The sequence below is a fragment of the Marmota flaviventris genome, chromosome 1 (assembly GCF_047511675.1).
Source record: "Marmota flaviventris isolate mMarFla1 chromosome 1, mMarFla1.hap1, whole genome shotgun sequence".
Lineage (NCBI taxonomy): Eukaryota > Metazoa > Chordata > Mammalia > Rodentia > Sciuridae > Marmota > Marmota flaviventris.
Window position 1 is genome coordinate 85,312,711 of NC_092498.1, and position 20,552 is coordinate 85,333,262.

Sequence of the window (20,552 nt, forward strand, 5' to 3'; positions counted from 1 at the left end):
TTTACATTACTATTAATGATGCAGAGATCTCATTCTTGTCTTACAATAGAACCAACAGAAAGTTGTTGCTAGCCTGACTCTTCCCATTACCTCTTTAGTTTTGCCCAGCAGACTTCAAAAAGAAACCAATGTGCAGATAGCCCCCATGATGTCCATGTCAAGTATTCTCTAATGTACTTTAATTCCAGCTCATGTGAATTGACCCATATCTGTTAGATTTACCATTTTGTATTAAGCGACCACACAGTGATTTTTTTTTCCCAAAAATCTCCACAATACATCCGGCAGTGACTCACCAGGATTGACAAATAACTTTATGCTCTCCTTGTAAGTGTATGCTGATTGAGGACAGTTGGTCCCAACATCTGCTCATTCTGTACTGACCTTCAAAGCAAGCTTATGAGGTCTTGAGATTTTCACAAGCCTAATTCTCTTCCCCAATCTACCTACCATCAAAGAATGTTTTTTTTTTTTGTTTCTTGCTGCTGGCCTCACCCACCCTTACCTCAGGAAGAAAAATGCTCAATAGCCAAGTGTTGGCATTAAGACAATCAAGGATCAAGGTACTTGAAGTTCTGAATCTTGACTTGAAAGTATTTGTACATGCAGGATTGTTACATGAGAAACGTTAATTACTACAGATAGTAATGCATACAACTATTAAAATCTTAATTACCTCCTAAATCCTCTTAAGACTTGTAAAAGCTTTCCCAGTGTGGCAAGGCACTGTGTCAAGCCTAAAAAGGTAGTTCCCAGTGATGTTTGTTATTGATAGTTATGTCAGTGGCACCCCATCAAATTGTGGGAATCAACGTACTTGGCTGTGTCTTGTGGATTTTCCTTGCTCCTCAATCTCAGGAAAAACATATGTTGCATGGTCTTTCAGTCCTTAAGAGGCTCTTATGGATGTGAAATGTCCAGTTATAGCCAAATTTTCTGATTGTTTCCTTGAGTTTAAGCCATAACCATATTTAAGATTCTCCCCACCACAGATAAAGCACAAGTTGTCCAAGTACAGAAGTGATTGCAATGATAAAGTTTATGCCTAAGACAAATATGCCACCAACCCCCTTAGAGCAATTTCCTTCTTTTTAAGACACATCTAGGATTACGAGAAGCTACCTGGTTAATTTCTGAAATATACAAGCGTATAGAAAAATTGTCATTATCTGGGTAAACCGTTATTTTCATGTGCCAGTTCATCTTCCCCATTATATTTCCCTTGACTTTGGTTAGAATTGGTACTGAGGTTGTGTTACGCCAATTTACTTCACTTCAAAGTTTAACTTGTTTGTAGTCACTTTTTAAACCTCTGAAATTTGTCCTTAAAAACTGAAGGCTAGTATTCAGACAAGCTCATAGTTGATGACAGGATAAAGGCAAAGTATTTCAAATGAGACATGAGAGCTGGTAATATGAGCTAGTCATTAATCTGACTTACCTGTTAGACACCTATTATCAAAAGCAAAAGAAATTAATCAGACCAAGTCAACTTTGTATGCCCTTTTCTGGTTTCTTCAATGCATTCAGGTAAAGATGTCCATATTAAGTTCCCATTATGAAATTGACCCACAAAGCTACATTTTTCAAAGACCATCACTATTCATTTACAAGCATAGATTTCAATATGACCCTTAGTTGACAAAACACTACACAGCATGCCAGGTTTTTGTCTTGGTGCCTTTCACAAGCCAATACACCACTTGAGCTGGTTCAAAAACATGGTTTTAAAACAACAATGTTCGACAGAGGAAAACTGTAGCAGTATTCAAACGCTGAATGTATAGTGCATGAAGGATAGCATTTTATTAGGGACAGCCAATAATGTCCACAATGCTTTTCTCATTTGTCTAATATTCAAAGAAAAATGGCAATATGCATAAATCTGAAAACTGCTTTTAAAAAAATAGGGGATGGAAATCTTGTAGACAACGGAATGTTGAAGAACAAGATTCACACATTTTATGTGTAAACATTACACCAAGTATTTGGATACAAAAGTATTTATTTTTATAAATTTTGTATTTAAAATAGAACTTTATATCTGTCTACTCACAAAACCTAATTTAAAACATGATACATTTATCTCTCTAGCTTATTTTGTTATTTTACAAACAACACTCATTTTGTAATTATTTTATCAAGAACCTGTACTAAATATTTGTTTTTATCAGAAAACATTCCCCTTTTATGTTAAAGAGTGCTTCTTAAATGAAGGCACCAACAAGAACTACTTTCAGATGGTACAGTATTTCTTATTTCTTGAAGACTCTGTGGTTGACCACTTCTTCATTAGTTACCTGCAGCAAGACACCTTCCTGCCAAAGGAAAAAAAAAGTATCTGAAGAAGTTTATCATGTTTGTCCAAAGAACCTAAATAACTTCAGTGGTGGTCTTAGGATCAAAGAAGACTCACTGATGCATACAGAATAAGCCCTGAATATCACATTCCTGAAAAGGCAGTAAAGCCAGGAAATCAATCTGAGTAATAGTTTTAGGAAATGAATTTCAGCAGTCAACCTACAGCTGTTTAGGATAGGACATGGGGTAAAAATTACATTTTAACCCAACTATCAGTAATGGGTACATAACAAGATTCATAATGTAGACAGACATTTTACTTGTATGAGGTATTATCTGGAAAAAATCCAACTATTTTGTCCTACCTTCTGTCAGCCTCATCATCAAAAGTATGTATAGTTAGAACCATAAATGTCTATTTTATTTAAAAAATCCTAGGTTCACTCAAAATGCCTGCTCCAAGAAATGTGAATACACAAGGGTGCAACGATGGGAAATCTCATGATTTATTGAACTTGCAGCCTAACTTTTACCTACCATTTTACTACCAACACCACTGAAGGAACCAAGAAAAGCTTTATTAATGATCACTTGGCTTGCCTCAGCTGTTGAAATGAAGCACTTTACAGTCTTTGTGGCAGCAGAATATACTTGTCCATGGTTCATATCAATGCTAAATTCCAGCAGGGAAAAAAATGATATGTTAAGCACCTGAATCTTCATGGAAAGGGAGGGGGTGGGAAAGAAGGAAAAAAGGGAAAAACAACCAAAATAATTTAAGTAAATGACAGATTGGAAAACAGGGTTTATAAAAATTATTCTCTTTTGAGTTTATATATTGTTAAACTCAATTTGTAGCTATGTTAAACTACATAAGAACCACTATACTGTAAGACCATTGAAGAGTTATTAGTTTATCTTTTAGGGAGGAAAATTAAGAAAGGAAAAGTAAATAAGATCTTACCTAAAGAAGTTTAACTGAAGCTTAGAACTATTTTGCTCTACACCCTCAGCTTTCGTTGGCATCCTTATAAACTACTGTAGTTAAAACTTTGTAGAAAACAGCACAGTTTTTTAAGACTGGCTGAACTTAGTAGCCGTCAAGAGTTCTCTTGTACTAGACCTGTGTCCCTGAAGAGTACCTCGCTGGGGTTATTTCCTTTCCTTGCATTGAAGAAGCAGCATCTAAAAGATCTAAAAAGGTGTTTCTCCTTGCAGAGATATCCCTTAAGTTATCTAGATAATTTAATCCTGATGAATTGCAGACAACACACTTACATCTGACCACAATTTATCTTATACAATATAACAACAGCTTTGCAATGGACCTTAATTATACTACCCACTCCTTAACTTATTTAAAATAAAAAGTCTATAATTACACAATTTCCTTTAGAATTATTTTATTAAATCATAAATGTACAACAGCTTCTTAACTCTACACACGCACTTAAATTTTTTAAAGGAAAAACGTTATGTCTTATTACACCATGATCCTGGCTAATAGCTTTTCAAAACTTTGAGAAAAATCTTAAAAAAGGTTTCACATGTCACCTGAAACTTACAAATTTAACATTATCAAAGAAGGAATGCTTCTACACTCTTACAAAGACCACTAGAAAGAAACAACAATTAAAAAGCTAAGAAACTGTCTCAAAGGCATTTGTTTTTTTACAATCCTTCCTCCACAGTAAGGTAATGTTATTAAATAATCCAATCCATTCCCAAAATGGCTCTCTGCATCTGCTCTGGTGTCTTCTGCCATATCACTGCATATTTATGCATGACTGAGATAAGAGTTTCCTTAACATTGTTATTTCGATAACCTGAAGCTGTTCTGTTACCTCTGGGCTCTCATCCTCTCCTATTTATACAGTGAAGCCTGTTTCAACAGAAGTAAAGAGTAAAAAAAAAATAGGTTATGAAATTATCCATCTAACCAGATTTTAAGGAAAGATTAACATGATCCTAAAAAGCTTTTTACTCCTGCAGCTAAGTCTCCCAAGACAATAATAATTGTAAAACTCAAAAACTACTTACCCAAGGCAAATAGGATGAAGCTCAGTATCGGCTCCTCCCACCATAACCCCCACTTCCTCCACTTCCTCCAGGACCATAATTTCCTAGAACAGTTAAAAGAGCAAAAAAGAAAGCATACTGTCATTTCCCGTAGTCATCCCCAAATCAAGTTTTTACTTTATAAACAATATAATCTTATATGTTCAGTTAACTTGATTACTTGGATAATGAAATATCTGGATTCATGAATATTTTAACTTTGTTCTTAAAACTTGGGAACACTATTGATGCTATAGTTTTACAAGAGGCTCCCCATCACCATTTGCTATTAAGAGATTTTAGAACAATGTATCAACCAAGAGGCTGAAGAATCCTTTCCTACTAAAAGCTTTCTAAAGCCAAGTATCAGCTTGAATAAAGGTAGTCATTCAATACAGATTCATATCATGTTCTATGTACAACAATTTGACTTAACTATCTCCTTAAAGAAATATAGGGCCCCACCTAATATCTACTTTGCTAATCCCCAAATATCTTATACTGTAAGAGCATTCCACCTTGCCACACCAATCTCTAATCTGACATTAAAATCATTGTCAGAATCTTTGCAGATTTTATTTCGGTGACACCACATATGGGAGCATTACCACATACTTATTTCCCCTTATAGATTATGAAGGACCAACCCTATAATCACTAAATTCCTAAGAACCTCAATTTGTCTTTGTATATTACCTCCACCATATGGTCCCCCCATGTTCCTGCTACCACCAAAGTTTCCACTCTTCATTGGACCATAGTTAGAAGGTTGCTGGTTATAATTTCCAAAATCATTATAACTTCCACTTCCATAATTTCCTATAATAGAAATGTAGTATCAGTATAACAGACCTCAGAATATACCCAAACATCAAACCAATGACAGAGCCAAGTATTTAGGACACTCCCACAAAAATAGAACCTTCTAATCCAAAATTTTAAAGGCACTTAGTGATGGTCAAACAAGCAAAAATCGTCAAATAATTCAAACCCAAATTCCCAGATAAATGTTTCAGGGGTGGGAGGTGCTACGGATGTAGCTTGGCAGCAGTGTTTTGCCCACCATGCCCAAAGCCCCAGTTTCATCTCCAGCACCCGCCTCTCCACACACACCCAACAAAAAAAACTCAAGTTAAGATGAAATTACCTCCTCCATAGTTGTCATAACCACCTCCATAGCCCCCACCCTGGTTTCCATATCCAGGTCCTCCACCACCATAGCCTCCTCTTCCTCCTCCATAACCAGGGCTACCTCCAAAATTGCCACCTAGTATAAAATAAACCTTTAATTACACATGTTTTCTATGCCACTTTATCATATTGAACCCATTTACAATTTCTCAAAGCACATACTTTTTATGAAACGGAATGTTTGTATATAGTAATCTCTTCCAGAATAACCTTAAAGACAGAAATACCTATCTTGTCCTGGGAAACATTTTGGAGTCTAGGATGCTTACATAACAGCATAAAACCATTTATACTTAATGACTGTGATGACACCACTCCAGAACTAAAGGTATTGTATTAAGGGTCCCTTTTTGATGGCTTCTTGAAATACTACATGTATTTTGGGTCAAGATTATGGGAGCAGCCACTGGCACAGTTACTATAAAGAGCCACACCCATTCAACTTGCCCCAAAGATAAACTTCCCAATTCATGTTTCTGTGAACTGCAAAGTTTTTCTTATGCAACTGTTAATTATCTTCTCATGACTAGAAGTAAACTGATAAGCTTTCTTATAGTTTAAAACTTCTCAAAGCCTGGTACACTAAGCCTCAAATTGCTTGCAGAAAGAACAAGAACTCTGCTTTGTTCAATTAAAATTTGAGTTCTGAAGCAAGGTTTTTACAGTGAAAATACAGGAGTTATTTAGTCATGCCCAATAAGGAGCAAAATCAAGTCTATTAGTAACTCATGGTTTTAAAGGTCTCTTGTATTAGTTAAGTCTGTCTGGAACTGTCAACCTTTTCTGTATTTTACCAAAGGAATACTAAAGTTATCTTAGGACATCCATCATCTAGTTGAGGACTAAGACAACCCAACTGCTCTTAGATACGGGTCTCCCTTATACCCTGATCTCAGATAAATCTAGTATCCTACATGTTTGCAGAAAAGCAAAAATACAAAATATCACATCTAGCTCCGATTCTTTTTTCAAGAAATGAAATTACATGACATCTTCCATTTATGATTTTGCACTGTCAATAACTCCAAGAATGTACTAAATTATAATGACTAAGACACAGCTTATTTTACAAAAGCCTAAGTCCTTTGAAGTATAAAACACCAAACATACAATGTGATTGTTACCACATAAATCAACATGTACAAGAAACTGACCTCCAGGTCCTCCTCCATATCCATTATAGCCATCCCCAAATCCACGTCCGCTTCCATATCCATCTGTCAGGAATTTAAAAAAAATGATTTAAGCTAGTTAATCCTATTCATCTTAAATATTCTTTCCCCACTTTCTTGAAATAACCTGGAACAATATGAAACACAATAGCGTAACTGTTGATCTATAAAAATTCATACACAGAAGTGCATAATTAATAATTATCCACAGTAACTAACCTTTAGACTTGGACTTTAAGCACTAAATTAAGATTCTATTCATTTATACAATGGAAGGAGCCAGCGCTTTTTTGAAACCTTAGTACAGAAATTCTGGTAATAATTACATTTGAAGCATATAGCTTGCATGACATTACCAATATTTAAACATTGTTAAACTCACTAACAATTCCTGTCTAAAATTACTATTTAGGGGTACTTGTTCTTTAAGGCTCTTGCAACATCATTTCAACTGTTTAAAAACTGAAGGTGGCCAGAAAACCTGTGACATCCTGAATGCAGTTACCAAAACAAAAAAAAAAAAAAAACTGCCTATTACCTCTTTCATAACCAAATTAGGATTAGGATCTTGCCAGGACAAAAAAATCTTTGGGACAAATTTTTAACTTAGGTTGTAATTCTTACCAAACCTAATCATACTTTTTTCTGAAATCAAGCATATTTTACCCTTCAATCTTAACTTGGAACTTACCAGATCCTCCTCTAAAGTTACTTCCTGGTCCTGGTCCAAAATTTCCACCGCCACCACGGGAGTCCCCAAAACCAAAGTTGCCTATAATAGAACCTCTGATTAAGAGCAAGCACTCAAATAAATAAAAAGGGAAAGGGAGGGTGGATAAAAATGTTACCTCCTCTTCCACTCCTGGAACTTTGGACTTCTTGCATTTCTTGTCTAGACAAAGCCTTTCTTACTTCTGCATTATGACCATTGATGGTGTGGTATTTTTGCACTGGAATAAATGATTCAGACTCCAATAAATGATCACACTTTAATAGTGAATAACTTTAAAGTTACCTAATATATGTGTTCACATACCCCAAATCTAGTCCACACACCTAGTGCTTACAGACACTTACACACAATTTTGTCCACAGGATCATGGTCATCAAAAGTAACAAAACCAAAGCCTCTTTTCTTTCCAGACTGCCTATCGGTAATTATCTCAATGGTGTCAATTTTCCCATATTCTTCAAAGTAATCTCTAAGGTGGTGTTCCTCAGTATCTTCTTTAATTCCGCCAACAAACAGCTTCTTCACAGTCACATGAGCTCCTGGTTTTCCAGATTCCTACAACAGTGGGGGAGAAAAGTTATCTTGACAGAAGAAACCAGACATGATCAAAAGTACACCATTTGGGGGCTGTTAGTTCAGCTCAGTGGTAGAGCACTTGCCTAGCACGTGTGAGGCACTGGGTTTGATCCTCAGCACCACATATAAATAAAAATAAAGGTCCATCAATAAATAAAAAAATTTTTTTCAAGTACACCATCTTTGTCTCTTACTACAACTCAACTTTTGAAAAATAAGCAGGGAGGGATATCTGTACATTTAAGTAAGTTTTAGTAAAGTCATTCAATTAGTAATTTTTAAAAAAAATTGCATTCTGATCATTAGGAATTTTTTCCATGTTATTTCAGAAGTTATATTTAGCTTACCTCTCTTGCTACAGCTCGTTTTGGCTCAACCACTCTCCCATCAATTGAATGAGGTCTTGCAGCCATGGCAGCATCAACCTCAGCCATGGATGAGAAAGTTACAAAACCAAATCCTCTTGATCTTTTGCTTGCAGGATCCCTCATAACCTTTAAGACCAAAAGGAAACTTTAGCATTTAAACTAGCAACAAATTAGAGCTTTTACTGTGAATACTGAGTTGAATACTTTCTGCATGAGTCACATTTTAATCACAATTCCAAGAGATAAAGGGCTAGTGTCTGCAGCCAACTTTCCACAGTTAACCTACCACACAATCTGTAAGTTTTCCCCATTGCTCGTAGTAGTTTCTTAAACTTTCTTCTGTGGTTTCAAAACTTAAGCCACCAATAAAGAGTTTACGGAACTGTTCCTTTTCTCTCTGCAAAGGAAAACACCATTTCAATTTTTATTTACATTTTCTCTTTGTATGCAGGAAATTAAATTCTTAAATATGAGGTGACCTGCTGGCAGAGTACCTTTTTCCTCTCCAAAGGAACAGTTTCTAAAGTTTTCTGGGGGGGAAAAAAAAAACTTACATCAAATTTAAACCATATGTTAAACTGCATATTAGTGTGTTACACCAAAAAAGTTTCAGCTGAATTATACAAGTTTCAATGTCACTAAAGCTTGATTTAAATTTACTTCACATTAAATTATCTTAACCCAATTAAATATCACGTAAATTTTTACAACTTTCTGAGGAGAAACAATCTATTCCACGGTCACTGGAGGGTTATTAACAAATTCTTAAGATTTTCATTCGATTCTATATCCTAAAACTACCGTTCACTTTACTCAACCTAGAATTTTTCATATAAAGCCAAAGCTTACCAACTTATTTCAGGATTCAATACCCAAGAAGCAACATTCCCTTAACTGCTCCCTCTAGTGGTGACTACAAGTATCTCAACCTAATGAAACCACTGAAGCAAGTTTCTCCATGTAACTTTTAGAAAAAAAATTAATATTCAAAATGTACATAACCTCTCATAATCAGGCAAATTGTTTTGACCAATACCATTTTAAAAAATGTCTTTAAAAAAGTTTAAAATGCTGGTTTTTTGGCGGGCACTCCATTAATTTGGTTACTTGAGTGACAGTACAATGTCAGCAAATAAACAAAAAAATACATTAATAGATCTCATATTTCAAAAATTATAGTTTCATATTATAACACCATCACTTACTTGCTCAATTAAAGCAGTTCAGGCTCACCAAACTTAGCATCCATCTGACTGACTACAACTCTTATTAAACAGTACAAAAACATAATACTGGGCTGAAATCTTTTAGTACCCTCAAACCAGCAAGAAATATACTGGATTAAACAATCCTTAACTTTGGGCAATTACTAAGGGTGACTACTAAAACTGGGCTCATGCAAGATACATTAAAAGGTCAAATATGAGTACAAAAATAATCTTCCTACTAAAGCAGCACTACTGCTCTCCACACCATTCTATGGAGGTTCTGGCTCCATGCAGTATCCCACCTGCATATAAAATGATTAAAGGTTCACTTAGACTTTTTTTCTTTGCTTAGTTTTGAGGATTCTGAACTTTTAAAAATAACAAGTTATCAAACTAGTTCTCTTAAAATTTTCAGTTTCAAAACAATGGCTATTCAGCAAGACAGTTTCCACCTAACTGCATTTACTGTTAGGTGTTGTTAGATCACTAAATCCATAAAGTATATCTACAATTCTTACGTATCACTACAAAAAGCAAAAACTCTTTACTTACCTCAGTTTTTTCCAAACTTACCCGAAGTCGACTATCGATTATAAACAAAGTTATTTTATAAATGTACTTAGGGTCAAAGAAAATAATCAGGAAGACCCCCTTCGCTTGAAACTTATGCTTATCAATGTAATGACCAACCATGATTGCAAACAAATGAGAAAAGCAAGTGACAAAGTTCAAACACACAGTGGTCCATGCCTAAAACAGTAATTTACATTGCAATACACGCATTATGAAGGACCGAGCCATGTTGTAATCTAAGTACAACTAGAATAAAACACGTTTTTGCTTCACTTTCTTCATAACTTCTGGCATATGTTGTAAGTAAGGACCGGTAGTTTTATCCAGTAAGGTTCAAGCTTCCCAGTAAAAATATTTAAAATACAAATAAATTCCATCATTCAAGCAGAACACTTCAGGACAGTAAAAGGACTCTTTATGAATACCCCTCCCCCTCAATGACCCTCCTCGTTGCTACACTCACTCTCGGTACTGAGGGCTCCAATTTTTTTTTTTCACTTCCAATTTGCTACAATTCGACTGCTCTTAATCAAAGCATACGCAGATAAAACCATTCGTCTTAAAATATGAAGGCCTGGAAAAGCGATTTCTTTGTAAAAAGCTCGCGGAAACAGCGCCCAACGCCCTAGGTGGAGATACCTTCTCTGAGCCCGCGCCAACAAGCCCTGCGGAACCCCCCCCCCTTCTGTGTGGCTTCTGAACGCAATGGCGCCATTTCATCGAGGGGAAGGCAGAGCGCCTTAAACGAGGTGCGCAGGACGCTAAAGATCCAAGCTCACAAAGCACTCCAAATCCACCTCGAAACGATATGAAAACAGCCCGAGAAGAAAGAAAAATAGTTAGCTACTTCTATGCTTTGATAAAAGAATTAAACTAGTAAAATTCAGGGAGTTATAAGAAAATCGCTGCGAAGAAGGAAAGACAGGAAAATGGCGGCCGCCAAATCCGGTTCCCGGGAGAGGGGGGGAAGGGAAGCTCCGCAGACTCGCTCACGAGGGCCCGATGCCCGCCGAAACGCTCAAACACGTAAAAGCCCGGGTTCCCAAATCAGCGGGCCTTAAAAAAGGAGTGCTATTTCCCACTTGCGCTCCCCGCTTCCACTAAAAAACGGCCGCGGCCGCCTTGTGGAAGTTCCCCATCCCCCACCCCAGTAGAGGGAAATGGCGCCGGGAGGCTGAGGGTGGGGAAGGTGTTTGTACCGATCAGGCCTCCGCTATCGACCCCTCTCGCAAACACCAAAAGGCCAAGCGCTACTGAAGCGGCCCGGTTTCCTGCCACTCTCCCATGGAGGCGGCGGGCCGACTTCCACTGCGGCGCCAACGGCCTCGCCATGCCCTTTCCAATAACTCATTGATTTCAAACCCGTTACCTCCATCGCGGACTCAGTCGCTTCAGCCCGATTTCCCGCAGCCGAGCGAGATGAGAGAGATCTCCGCGGACGAACACGAACCGGACTCGTCCTGGCGCTGTAGTGAGAACTGCCGCTGCTCGAGAAACAACACCGCTAAGAGCACCTCCACTCGGGACCCGGCGCTGCTGCTACTGCCGCTAGAGCCGCTGCCGCCGCTTTTCTAGAACCTTCCCCCCCGACTAACGCGTCCTCCCCTACGTCAGGCCGTTACGTAAACGCCCTAACCGCCGCCAATGGCGGGAATGCGCTACGCCCTCCTTACGCCGAGTACGTGCTCCTCCCCCCAACTCTGCGGATAGCAATAATGCTTTACGTCACTTGCGTAAATTGATTCAGTGAATTGCGGAAGGCTCGAGTCCTTCGTGTTAATCCTCTCGGAATTAAGTCCAGCCCCCGCCTTAGCGCAGGGCAGGTGAGAAACGGTCGCGCAGTTTGAAATTAACGCTGTCGGGAGGAGCTTAATCGGCCGCTCAGGTCCGGACCCCTGATCCCACGCATTCCCCTTGCAGCTACACCTTTGATAATCTTATCCCCCTTGGTTCTCCCGCCCAAAAACCCTATAGCAAACCTTCGTTTTCCCTCCCCCAGCATATGGTAACTGACTCGGCCCCTTCCGGAAACACCCGAGGAGACCTCTAGTCAACAATTTACACTGTTCATGGTGCACCAACCGAACCCTGGCCAATGCCTTTGGGGCTGACCACTCGGGTTCAGGAGAGTCTTTTCCAGAGGAGGATCCGAGAGCGATACTCGTCCTTAGCTCCCTATTCCCCCCCTCTGCATTGGAGGCACCCTCTCCGAGGGGTGAGGAAATAGGCGGAGTCCGGTTTTGGCGGCACCCGCCGCTACTGCGACACAGAAAAGCCAACGAAAACACTCTGGTCGCAGTCCTCGCCCCTCCCTCCCCACCCTCTTGGGACCCCCCCCCCCCAGGCCCCAGCCGCCAACGGTAAGTGCCGGCGCCGCGGTCTTTTTCTTTCTCCCTTTCCCCCCTTGCATTGACCGGGGATTCCAGGCGGGCGCGGCGCCCCTCCCTCTGATCGCTCGGCCCCGCCCCTCGCGGCCGCTCAGCGTGGGCGGCGTCACACCCCCCCTCGCGCTCGGTGCCCCTGCCCCTCCCCCGTCTGATGTGACTCGAGCTTGAGGCGCGCAGGGCTGGAGACGCTGCAGATCCGCGACCTGGAGCATCGGAGGTGGTGATGTCGGTGGCTTGCTTTCTCTTCCCCCAATTCCGTGGTAGTGCTTAAAATAACCCATGCGTGCCGGGGACCCTCATTTCCCCGCTTCCCGACCCTCCCCGCTGTACTCCGTGTCCGGAGCTACGGGAAAGAGCGGAGGGGCGAGTGGAGGCCCTGCAGCTGGTCTGGCGCTGCACAGGCCGTTAGGTGGGGGGTACGACTGTGCTCTCCAGAGGGTTGAAACCTGTGGTGCCAGCCGCCTTATTTCTAGACAAAGCGCATGTTCTCCCCTCCCCCGTCTCCGATCAGGAAGAGGGGCCTCCCGCCTCGCTGCGCTGCTAGCGGAGTTGGGCCTCCTGGGAAGGCGGTGCATTTTCCTGCAGCGTCGAGGCCTGGCGCGCGCGTTCCCTGTCCCGAGGCCGCGGCGTCCACTCCGTTACGTGGCCGCCGCCCGAGGGGGTGGCGCGGGCCCTGTGGCGCAGTGCCCTTGAGCCCCCGCGCCGCGGCCTTTGTTTCTCCCTGCGGATCCGCTGACCACGAGGCCCGCGCTCCCGGGTGGGGGTGGGTGCCTGGTCTTTAGGCCTCCAGTTGAGGGATTAAGCTGCGAAAGACCCGGGGCTTAGGGAAGAGGATATATAGGGGTGAGTGTCTAGTGTCACGAAATGGGTTGGGGCATGTGTTTTTCCTTTCCTTTGGTTATTCCTAACTCCCAGTTGAAAAGAGGGAGGTTTTCAGAATAGAAATCACCTGGAGTTATATATGTAGGAGACTGTTAAAGAGATTTTGAGAAAAGATTCTTGGTAGTTGATCCTTGTGAATTTAGTAATCATGCCTGGTTTTGAACCAAAACGTTTGTTCTTTTTTAGGGGAAAAAAATGAAAATTGAATTTATTGTAAATGGGACCTAGTTGGGAAAGTATTTCTCCATTTTTCTCTAGGTAAAGCTACTTAAGATACCAGTTTTAACTGTTGTGCATTTTTCTAGTGTAGCTCTTCGAGTCTGCAATTTTAAAAAATGGCCTCCAATAAGACTACATTGGTAAGTTAATTAAAACCTAAGATATGTAAGGATCTAGTTCTATTTTTTTTCTCTAAAAATTATAACTTGCATCTCTGTGGTTGAGAAGTTTATGTACACACGTTTTTCCCAGTTCTCCCCAGTAGTCCAATAGGGGAGAACTGAGAACAAAAACGAATTTGTTAATGTTTGTTAATGTCTCCTTTGAATGTAAGTGTCAAGTAGAACACCTATAAGATGTAAATTGAGCAACGAATATATTTCTGGTAATTTAGGAATAATGTTTGAATTATATTCACAGAATTGAAATTTGGGGAGTTAATGAGTTAAAAAAACTGATCGAAAACAGGAGTTTTGCTGAGTTTTTATTTTGAAATAAAACTAATTAAAGAATGTTACATGCTTTCTTGTGTTTCATAACAGGCTGTGCAAAAGTGTAAGAACATGTCTATTTAGATGTGTTAATTATAACACATTGCATTAATAATAATCATAAGCGTACAAAGGTGAGTTAACATTTTAAGTAAAGCAAAACATCTGGTTTTAATCTGTATATTCTCCCCTTGGGTTTCACACTGAAAAGGCAAGTTTGTGATTTTTAATTTGTTCCTCGACCAGATGTAGTCAGATACTCTGGAAAATAGATTGAAAGATGTTATATGAAGCCTGTGATAGACTCTCATAAAAAGCACAATCTTTGCCTCTTAATTCCATAGTCTGTAAACCAAATGTAGGTGGTCAAATAGGCTTTTTATTCACCTGTACCCTTCTGTTATTGGATGGGAAAGGCATGAACTGTCAGTGAGGCTTTGAGGATGTATATGGAGAACAGAAAATCAATATACTGAGCAGGGCACAGTGGTGCACACCTATAATCCCAGCAACTAGGGAAGCTGAGGCAGGAGAATTGCAAGTTCAAAGCCAGCCTCAGCAGATTAGCAAGGCACTTAGCAACCCAGTGAGACCCTGTTTTATTATTAAAGGGCTGGGGCGTGGCTTGGTGGTTAAGTACTTCTGGGTTCAATCCCTGGTACCAAAAAAAAAAAATCAATACACTGATGTTCATTAAGGTGAAGTTTTTTTGCACAGTTTATTAGCCTTCGGTGTTTGTATTTATTGGTATTTTCTGGGTTTGTTTTTTTTTTTTTTAAGGACCAGATGAACCACTTAAGTTTATAATCAGTTTTGCCCCATTATCCCAGATGAAAAACACTTAAAAATACAAATTGAACGCTGGGCATGGTAGTGCATGCCTGTAATCCCAATGGCTTGGGAGGCTGAGGTAGGAAGATCACAGAAATCAATGTATTCTAGGAGAGTCAAAACATTATCTAGGAGAAAGAGGTTCAAAACCTGCCTCTGCATCTTAGCAAGGTATTAAGCAATTCAGTGTCTTTAAATAAAATACAAAAAGGGGCTGAGGATGTGACTCACTGGTTAAGCACACCTGGGTTCAATCCTCAGTACACCCCCCCCAGCCAATCAATCAATCAATAAATAAAACTAGAGCAATGAATATTAACAAATTTTAATGCACCAGTATTGATCTAATTTTTTTCATTTTAAAATAATTTCATTAGTGTTGTGGGAACTCTGTGTGTGTGTTTTAATAGCAGGAATGTATTTTGGCTCCAAAACCTACCCCATGCTTGGAAAAGACTGCTGGCTTAAGCCAACATATATTTTAAAAGAAAAAAAAAAATGGAACACTGTTATGTAGATTGTCGTACTAGTAATAAATAAAGCATTTTGCCTGCTGGAGCTTTTTCTTTGTTTGATCCTTGTGTTTCCTTTTTGTTTTCTTTCTTTTTTTTTTTAATGTTCTTTATTAGCCTTCTTCCTTCGTGGAGTAGCTGGTTTTTTTCTTTTGTTGTTCTTCAGTTAGGATAGAAACTTTTTGCTGCAGTTTCTTTGATTATTAAAAATCATTAAAGAGGGCTGGAGTTGTAGCTCAGTGGTTGAAAGCTTGCCTTGCATGCGTGAGGCACTGGGTTCAATCCATGGCACCACATTAAAAAACAAAGAAAATCAAGATATTGTGTCCATTTACAGCTTTAAAAAAATTTTTTTAAGTCATTTAAGGTCTGACTTGGAAATAGAAACCTGTAAAATCAGATGTATGATTCCAGAGAATTTTTGTTTCTTACGTATACGTGTATATACCCTTATGCTTATAGCATGTTGTTTTAAAGTGAAAAGCATTTTGGCCTGTAAAAGTGACATTGATGTGTTTGTCCCAAAGGGTCAGGAAAATCAGTTCATTTTTTTTATATTTTGAGATTTTAACATTGGTTTGAATTGGGAAAGGCATTGTGACTTAAGGCCACCAGAGGTTCTGTTCTGTGTGTAAGATGTGTGTGTTGAATGTAGCAATATAAGCAGTATAGCCTTTAAAATGTATTCAAATTTTTTAATGTTTCTTTATTTCTCTTTTAGCAAAAAATGGGAAAGAAACAGAATGGAAAGAGTAAAAAAGTTGAAGAGGCAGAGCCTGAAGAATTTGTGGTAGAAAAAGTCCTAGACCGACGTGTAGTAAATGGAAAGGTGGAATACTTTCTGAAGTGGAAAGGATTTACAGAGTAAGAAACTTCTCTGCATTTTTTTTTTTTTTTTAATAACCTTTAATTACGGTCCTAAAAATTTGGTTTTGGCCTTACCTCACCAGTTTTACTATAGAAATCTTTAATTCTAGGCGTTATTCAAGGTATGTTTTTAAAAAGCCAAGATTTTAGCACTCAACTGAAAGAATGTATTTATTATGTAATACATTTTAGTGTAGTTAGGAAGATATTTTTAAAAATTAGTTTGCTAGTTATAATAAAGATTAGATTTACCTTTTGGTTTGCCTATTCCTGCTATATACCATTTCCAAATAGTCTGAGCACCTACCAGAAATCGAAAACATTGTCTCACAGTTGAGAATTCCTCAGAGTCATTGTTTTAACGTTTTAAAACAACATTACTATATACCTTGGGGTGGGAATTGGGAGTTTGTGTTTTTAAAAAGACCCAGTCAAGTTCTTAATTGTGAAACTTGGAATAATGTTTGCTTCAATTCTATTGGAGTCAGGTTCAATTAATTTTGGAGTAAAATGGCAAATTGCCTACTTAGGACAGTAGAGACAGTCACAAAAGAATCTAGACACAATCTCTCAAAGGCATGCAGAGGATAAGGGAGGGAATGATTAGTAACTGTAGTACAGAGAACTATTTTCCAGTAATCTATAAATAGATGCAGATGATGAACCATGTTTGATTGAATCTACATTTTTGTTTTGCTTTACTGAACACAGTGCTGACAATACTTGGGAACCTGAAGAAAATTTAGATTGTCCAGAGTTAATTGAAGCATTTCTTAATTCTCAAAAAGCTGGTAAAGAAAAAGATGGTACCAAAAGAAAATCTTTATCTGACAGCGAATCTGATGATAGCAAGTCAAAGAAGAAAAGAGATGCTGTAAGTATAAAACATTACCCACCATGCTGGCTCTTCATAAAAGACAAGGTTTTTTTTGTTTTGTTTTTCTCCTAATCAAGTAATTTCAAAATACCATTAAGAAGCCTTTTATAGGGCTGGGGATACAGCTCAGTTGGTAGAGTGCTTTCCTCACATGCACAAGGCCCTGGGTTCAATCCCCAACAGCACAAAAAAAAAAAAAAAGTCTTTTATAAACAATGTTAAGACTGATGCCTTTGCATTACAGTGAAGGCAATTCTGATAGCATATCCTCATTATAGTCCATTAGTGGTATTGACCACAAGAAAGTACTTTTCATATGATCTGTGCTACAAACAATACTTTGGTTTCAAAGTATATGATCTTTGATAACAATAATAGCTTTATAACTTCTGGCATAAATTGAGATATTTGGTTCATTCACTACATAAATACTTTGATCCAGTCTTTGCTTCATTAGTGCCTTGCATTGGGCAAATCTGATAACTTCTACCCTTGACTTAAGAACAGATTATACTTGTCTTACCAACTGTCTTAGCATGGCAATTTGGAGAAGTGTTTTGGTGATGAGTTAGTTTCTAGGCTTAGGCACTAAGTATGCAATACAATATAAATTGGTAAAGGATTATAGATTTGAAATTTGATGATTTGAACATTAAATCTTATCTCTTCAGCATCTGGCTTAAGGAATGTAGACAGCTCTACTGTTGCATTTTATTGCTGGGATATGTTGTTTAGGTGGAGGTATGTGAAAATAGTCCACACTCTAGTACATGAAAAGGAAACTTAGCAGAACCTCTTCTCCAGAAGCTTTAGGGATTCCCAAGGATCCTCAGACCACCCATTGGAGAACCACTTCTAAGGTTTTTCCTATTTGCCTAATTCACGCTGATTTTGAGACAAGACTTTTGCAAGGTTGCTTATTAGGGTCTCTAAATTGCTGGTGCTGGCTTGAATATGTGACCTTTCTACATCAGCCTCTGGGGTTGCTGGTATTATAAGCATGTGCCACCGCATACCCAGCCAGTTGTCTGCTTTTGGTTCAGTTTTTTTGTTTGTTTGTTTGTTTAAGCCTTCTACCTAAGAAATAAGACATGTACAACATGTCTTAGTACCATGGCTCTTACTTCAGTTGTTTCTATTTCACTATTAGAAGATTTTGATGTAAAAGGTATATTTCATGAAGAAAAACTAGAAGTTATTTGCTATGAAAAAAGTAATCACCTGACTTCTTTTAAATAGGCTGACAAACCAAGAGGCTTTGCCAGAGGTCTTGATCCTGAACGAATAATTGGTGCCACAGACAGCAGTGGAGAATTGATGTTTCTTATGAAATGGTAAGTGATTGATTGATACTTGGTTGATTTTGTATTTTTGGTGACCTGGGAATTGAACCTAGGGCTTCTTGTGTGCTGGGCAAATGCTCTACCACTGAGCTACATCCTCAGCCTCATTGGCAGATTTTTCCCAAAAAAAAAAAAAAAGAATTTTTTTTTTCAAGCCATATCTTAGAAAGATTTTATAGTTTCATTTATAAAACACATAAGAATTATCTGCTGGAGAATTATTCTAGTTACTTATGGCAACCGTGTTTTTTAAGAGAAGGTCAGCAAATCTGTGATCTCTTTTGGAAAATGAAGTTTATTGAAACATAACCACAGCTACTATAGAATCCTCCTGAAACACTTAAATGCTGTTTAATTGAATTATTTCCTGAGTAGTTTTCAGTTGACATAGCAATTCAACTTGAATTTTTTTTCCTTATAACAGGAAAGATTCAGATGAGGCAGACTTGGTGCTGGCAAAAGAAGCAAATATGAAGTGTCCTCAAATTGTAATTGCTTTTTATGAAGAGAGACTAACTTGGCATTCTTGTCCAGAAGATGAAGCTCAATAACTATTTGCATTGTTTTTTATATATATTTATATATATATATAAAATCTGGGTCTTGGTTTTTGATTTACTAGTGTGAAAAAATAACTACATTCTAATGAAAATCAAGTTTGATATGTTGGTTTTGAAAGTAGTATTGGGGAGTTGTTGGGTTTTATTTTTTGTTTTGCATCAGTAGCACTGGTTACTTTGAACAAATAAAAGCTTTCTGTAGTTGCTTCCTTTATCAGAAAAGAGCATTTGATATGATGGTATATTTCCTCTGCTTTTCTAAAAGTTGGGGAAATTTCTGTAGTCATTACTCAGAACTTGTTTTTAACTCATATGCCTAAGGACCATTCTGGGGGTTTTGTTTATTTGTGTGTGTGTGTGTGCATGTGTACATAAAATACTTACATAATGGTTTTGGTTTTTTAAACATTCACCAACACAAAAACAATGGGTAGTAAACCCGAGTTCCTGAGATGCCATCATCCTCTGCAACCTAAGAAATGTCACTTCAAGTTAAATTGAAATTTTCCCTAAACTTAACCTTTCAGATTAAATAAGTGATTCTGTAGTTAATTGGACACTTTAAATTAGATGATTAAAAGCACATTAAAAAGTTGAAATCTGCATACTAAAAGGTCATAATTCATGGAATGTCTTTAAGATTTGGCTCATAGAAACCTGATCAGATGGCTAAAGATGTTGGCAATTTATAGCTTGCTCACATAAATTGGTGAGGGAATTTTTACAGTCTAAACTATTGACCTGCATGTGTTTTCTTCACCTCAGTTCATCCTTAACATGTAGGCTCAGTCTTTTCAGTATTTGGATTACTGGTTCAACACAAGCCAGGAAAATAACTTTGTAGTAATCAGAATGTTACCCAACTGTATATTGTTTACTTTATTGTAAATACTGGTGAACAATGGTCAATAAATAGTTTTATATTCCTTTATGTGATGAGACTTTCTTTACCTGATTTCCTTTATAAAATACTTATTCTGTTGGAAAACACATATCTACAGAATTCTAGTATCCATAAAGAGAAAGGGAAATTATGTCCATGCTGTTCATTATCATCTTATTATAGACTCTTGCTGTTCTCAGTTCACAGATGATATGACCTAGTCATCTTACCAATTGGTAACTCTGTTAAATTTTATTGTGGGTATTTATTGTGTCTTGGGTGTTATATTAGTTTTCTGTTGGTTCTGTAACATTTTACCACAAATTATTTAAATACATATTTAACATTTCTGGGGATTGGAAGTCTACAGTCAGTCCCAGTGGTCTAAAGACAAGTTATCAGTGGGTCCTTGGATCTTCAGTGTCAGCAAGCAATATAGCACCTTCCAATTGTCTCCCTCTCTTTTCATCTCGTTTACTGTAGCTAGCTGTTTTGTGAAAAGATTGAGCCAAACCATTCA

At 38.2% G+C, this 20,552-nt stretch overlaps 2 protein-coding genes across 12 annotated transcripts; one reads left to right on the forward strand and one right to left on the reverse strand.

Moving 5' to 3' along the window:
- Positions 1 to 1,782: 1,782 nt before the first annotated feature.
- Hnrnpa2b1 (heterogeneous nuclear ribonucleoprotein A2/B1) lies at positions 1,783 to 11,758 on the reverse strand. 5 transcript variants are annotated; one of them, XR_011707818.1, is made up of 13 exons: positions 11,550 to 11,758; positions 8,894 to 8,929; positions 8,686 to 8,796; positions 8,379 to 8,525; positions 7,800 to 8,010; positions 7,571 to 7,672; positions 7,414 to 7,494; positions 6,705 to 6,767; positions 5,507 to 5,626; positions 5,056 to 5,178; positions 4,342 to 4,424; positions 2,902 to 2,974; positions 1,783 to 2,318 (listed from the first exon to the last, which is right to left on the reverse strand). XR_011707818.1 is itself a non-coding variant. In XM_027932639.2 (12 exons), exons 1-11 carry the CDS (start codon positions 11,553 to 11,555, stop codon positions 4,363 to 4,365), a joined length of 1,062 nt encoding a protein of 353 aa, XP_027788440.1. In that variant the 5' UTR covers positions 11,556 to 11,758; the 3' UTR covers positions 1,783 to 2,318; positions 4,342 to 4,362. The 5 variants fall into 5 exon arrangements, 3 of the variants coding, with proteins under 3 accessions (XP_027788440.1, XP_027788439.1, XP_027788441.1); XR_003582356.2 differs by having other exon boundaries at positions 2,839 to 2,974; XM_027932639.2 differs by lacking the exon at positions 2,902 to 2,974.
- A 925-nt stretch (positions 11,759 to 12,683) lies between these two features.
- Cbx3 (chromobox 3) lies at positions 12,684 to 20,085 on the forward strand. 7 transcript variants are annotated; one of them, XM_027932747.2, is made up of 6 exons: positions 12,684 to 12,792; positions 13,755 to 13,808; positions 16,224 to 16,366; positions 17,081 to 17,243; positions 18,486 to 18,580; positions 19,014 to 20,085. In XM_027932747.2, exons 2-6 carry the CDS (start codon positions 13,785 to 13,787, stop codon positions 19,138 to 19,140), a joined length of 552 nt encoding a protein of 183 aa, XP_027788548.1. In that variant the 5' UTR covers positions 12,684 to 12,792; positions 13,755 to 13,784; the 3' UTR covers positions 19,141 to 20,085. The 7 variants fall into 7 exon arrangements, with proteins under 7 accessions (XP_027788548.1, XP_027788549.1, XP_027788551.1 ...); XM_027932748.2 differs by having other exon boundaries at positions 12,689 to 12,784; XM_027932750.2 differs by having other exon boundaries at positions 12,727 to 12,824.
- Positions 20,086 to 20,552: the final 467 nt, after the last annotated feature.

What these genes read in the sequence shown, in the direction of transcription:
- Hnrnpa2b1 (XM_027932639.2), bottom strand. An exon ending in TTATGACAACTATGGAGGAG is followed by an intron (nt 5,179 to 5,506) that starts GTAATTTCATCT and finishes TTTCTATTATAG; the next exon opens with GAAATTATGGAAGTGGAAGT. An exon ending in GGGGGGACCATATGGTGGAG is followed by an intron (nt 4,425 to 5,055) that starts GTAATATACAAA and finishes TAACTGTTCTAG; the next exon opens with GAAATTATGGTCCTGGAGGA.
- Cbx3 (XM_027932747.2), top strand. Translation starts at nt 13,785, where the DNA reads ATGGCCTCCAATAAGACTACATTG. An exon ending in CCTCCAATAAGACTACATTG is followed by an intron (nt 13,809 to 16,223) that starts GTAAGTTAATTA and finishes TTTCTCTTTTAG; the next exon opens with CAAAAAATGGGAAAGAAACA. An exon ending in CAAAGAAGAAAAGAGATGCT is followed by an intron (nt 17,244 to 18,485) that starts GTAAGTATAAAA and finishes TCTTTTAAATAG; the next exon opens with GCTGACAAACCAAGAGGCTT.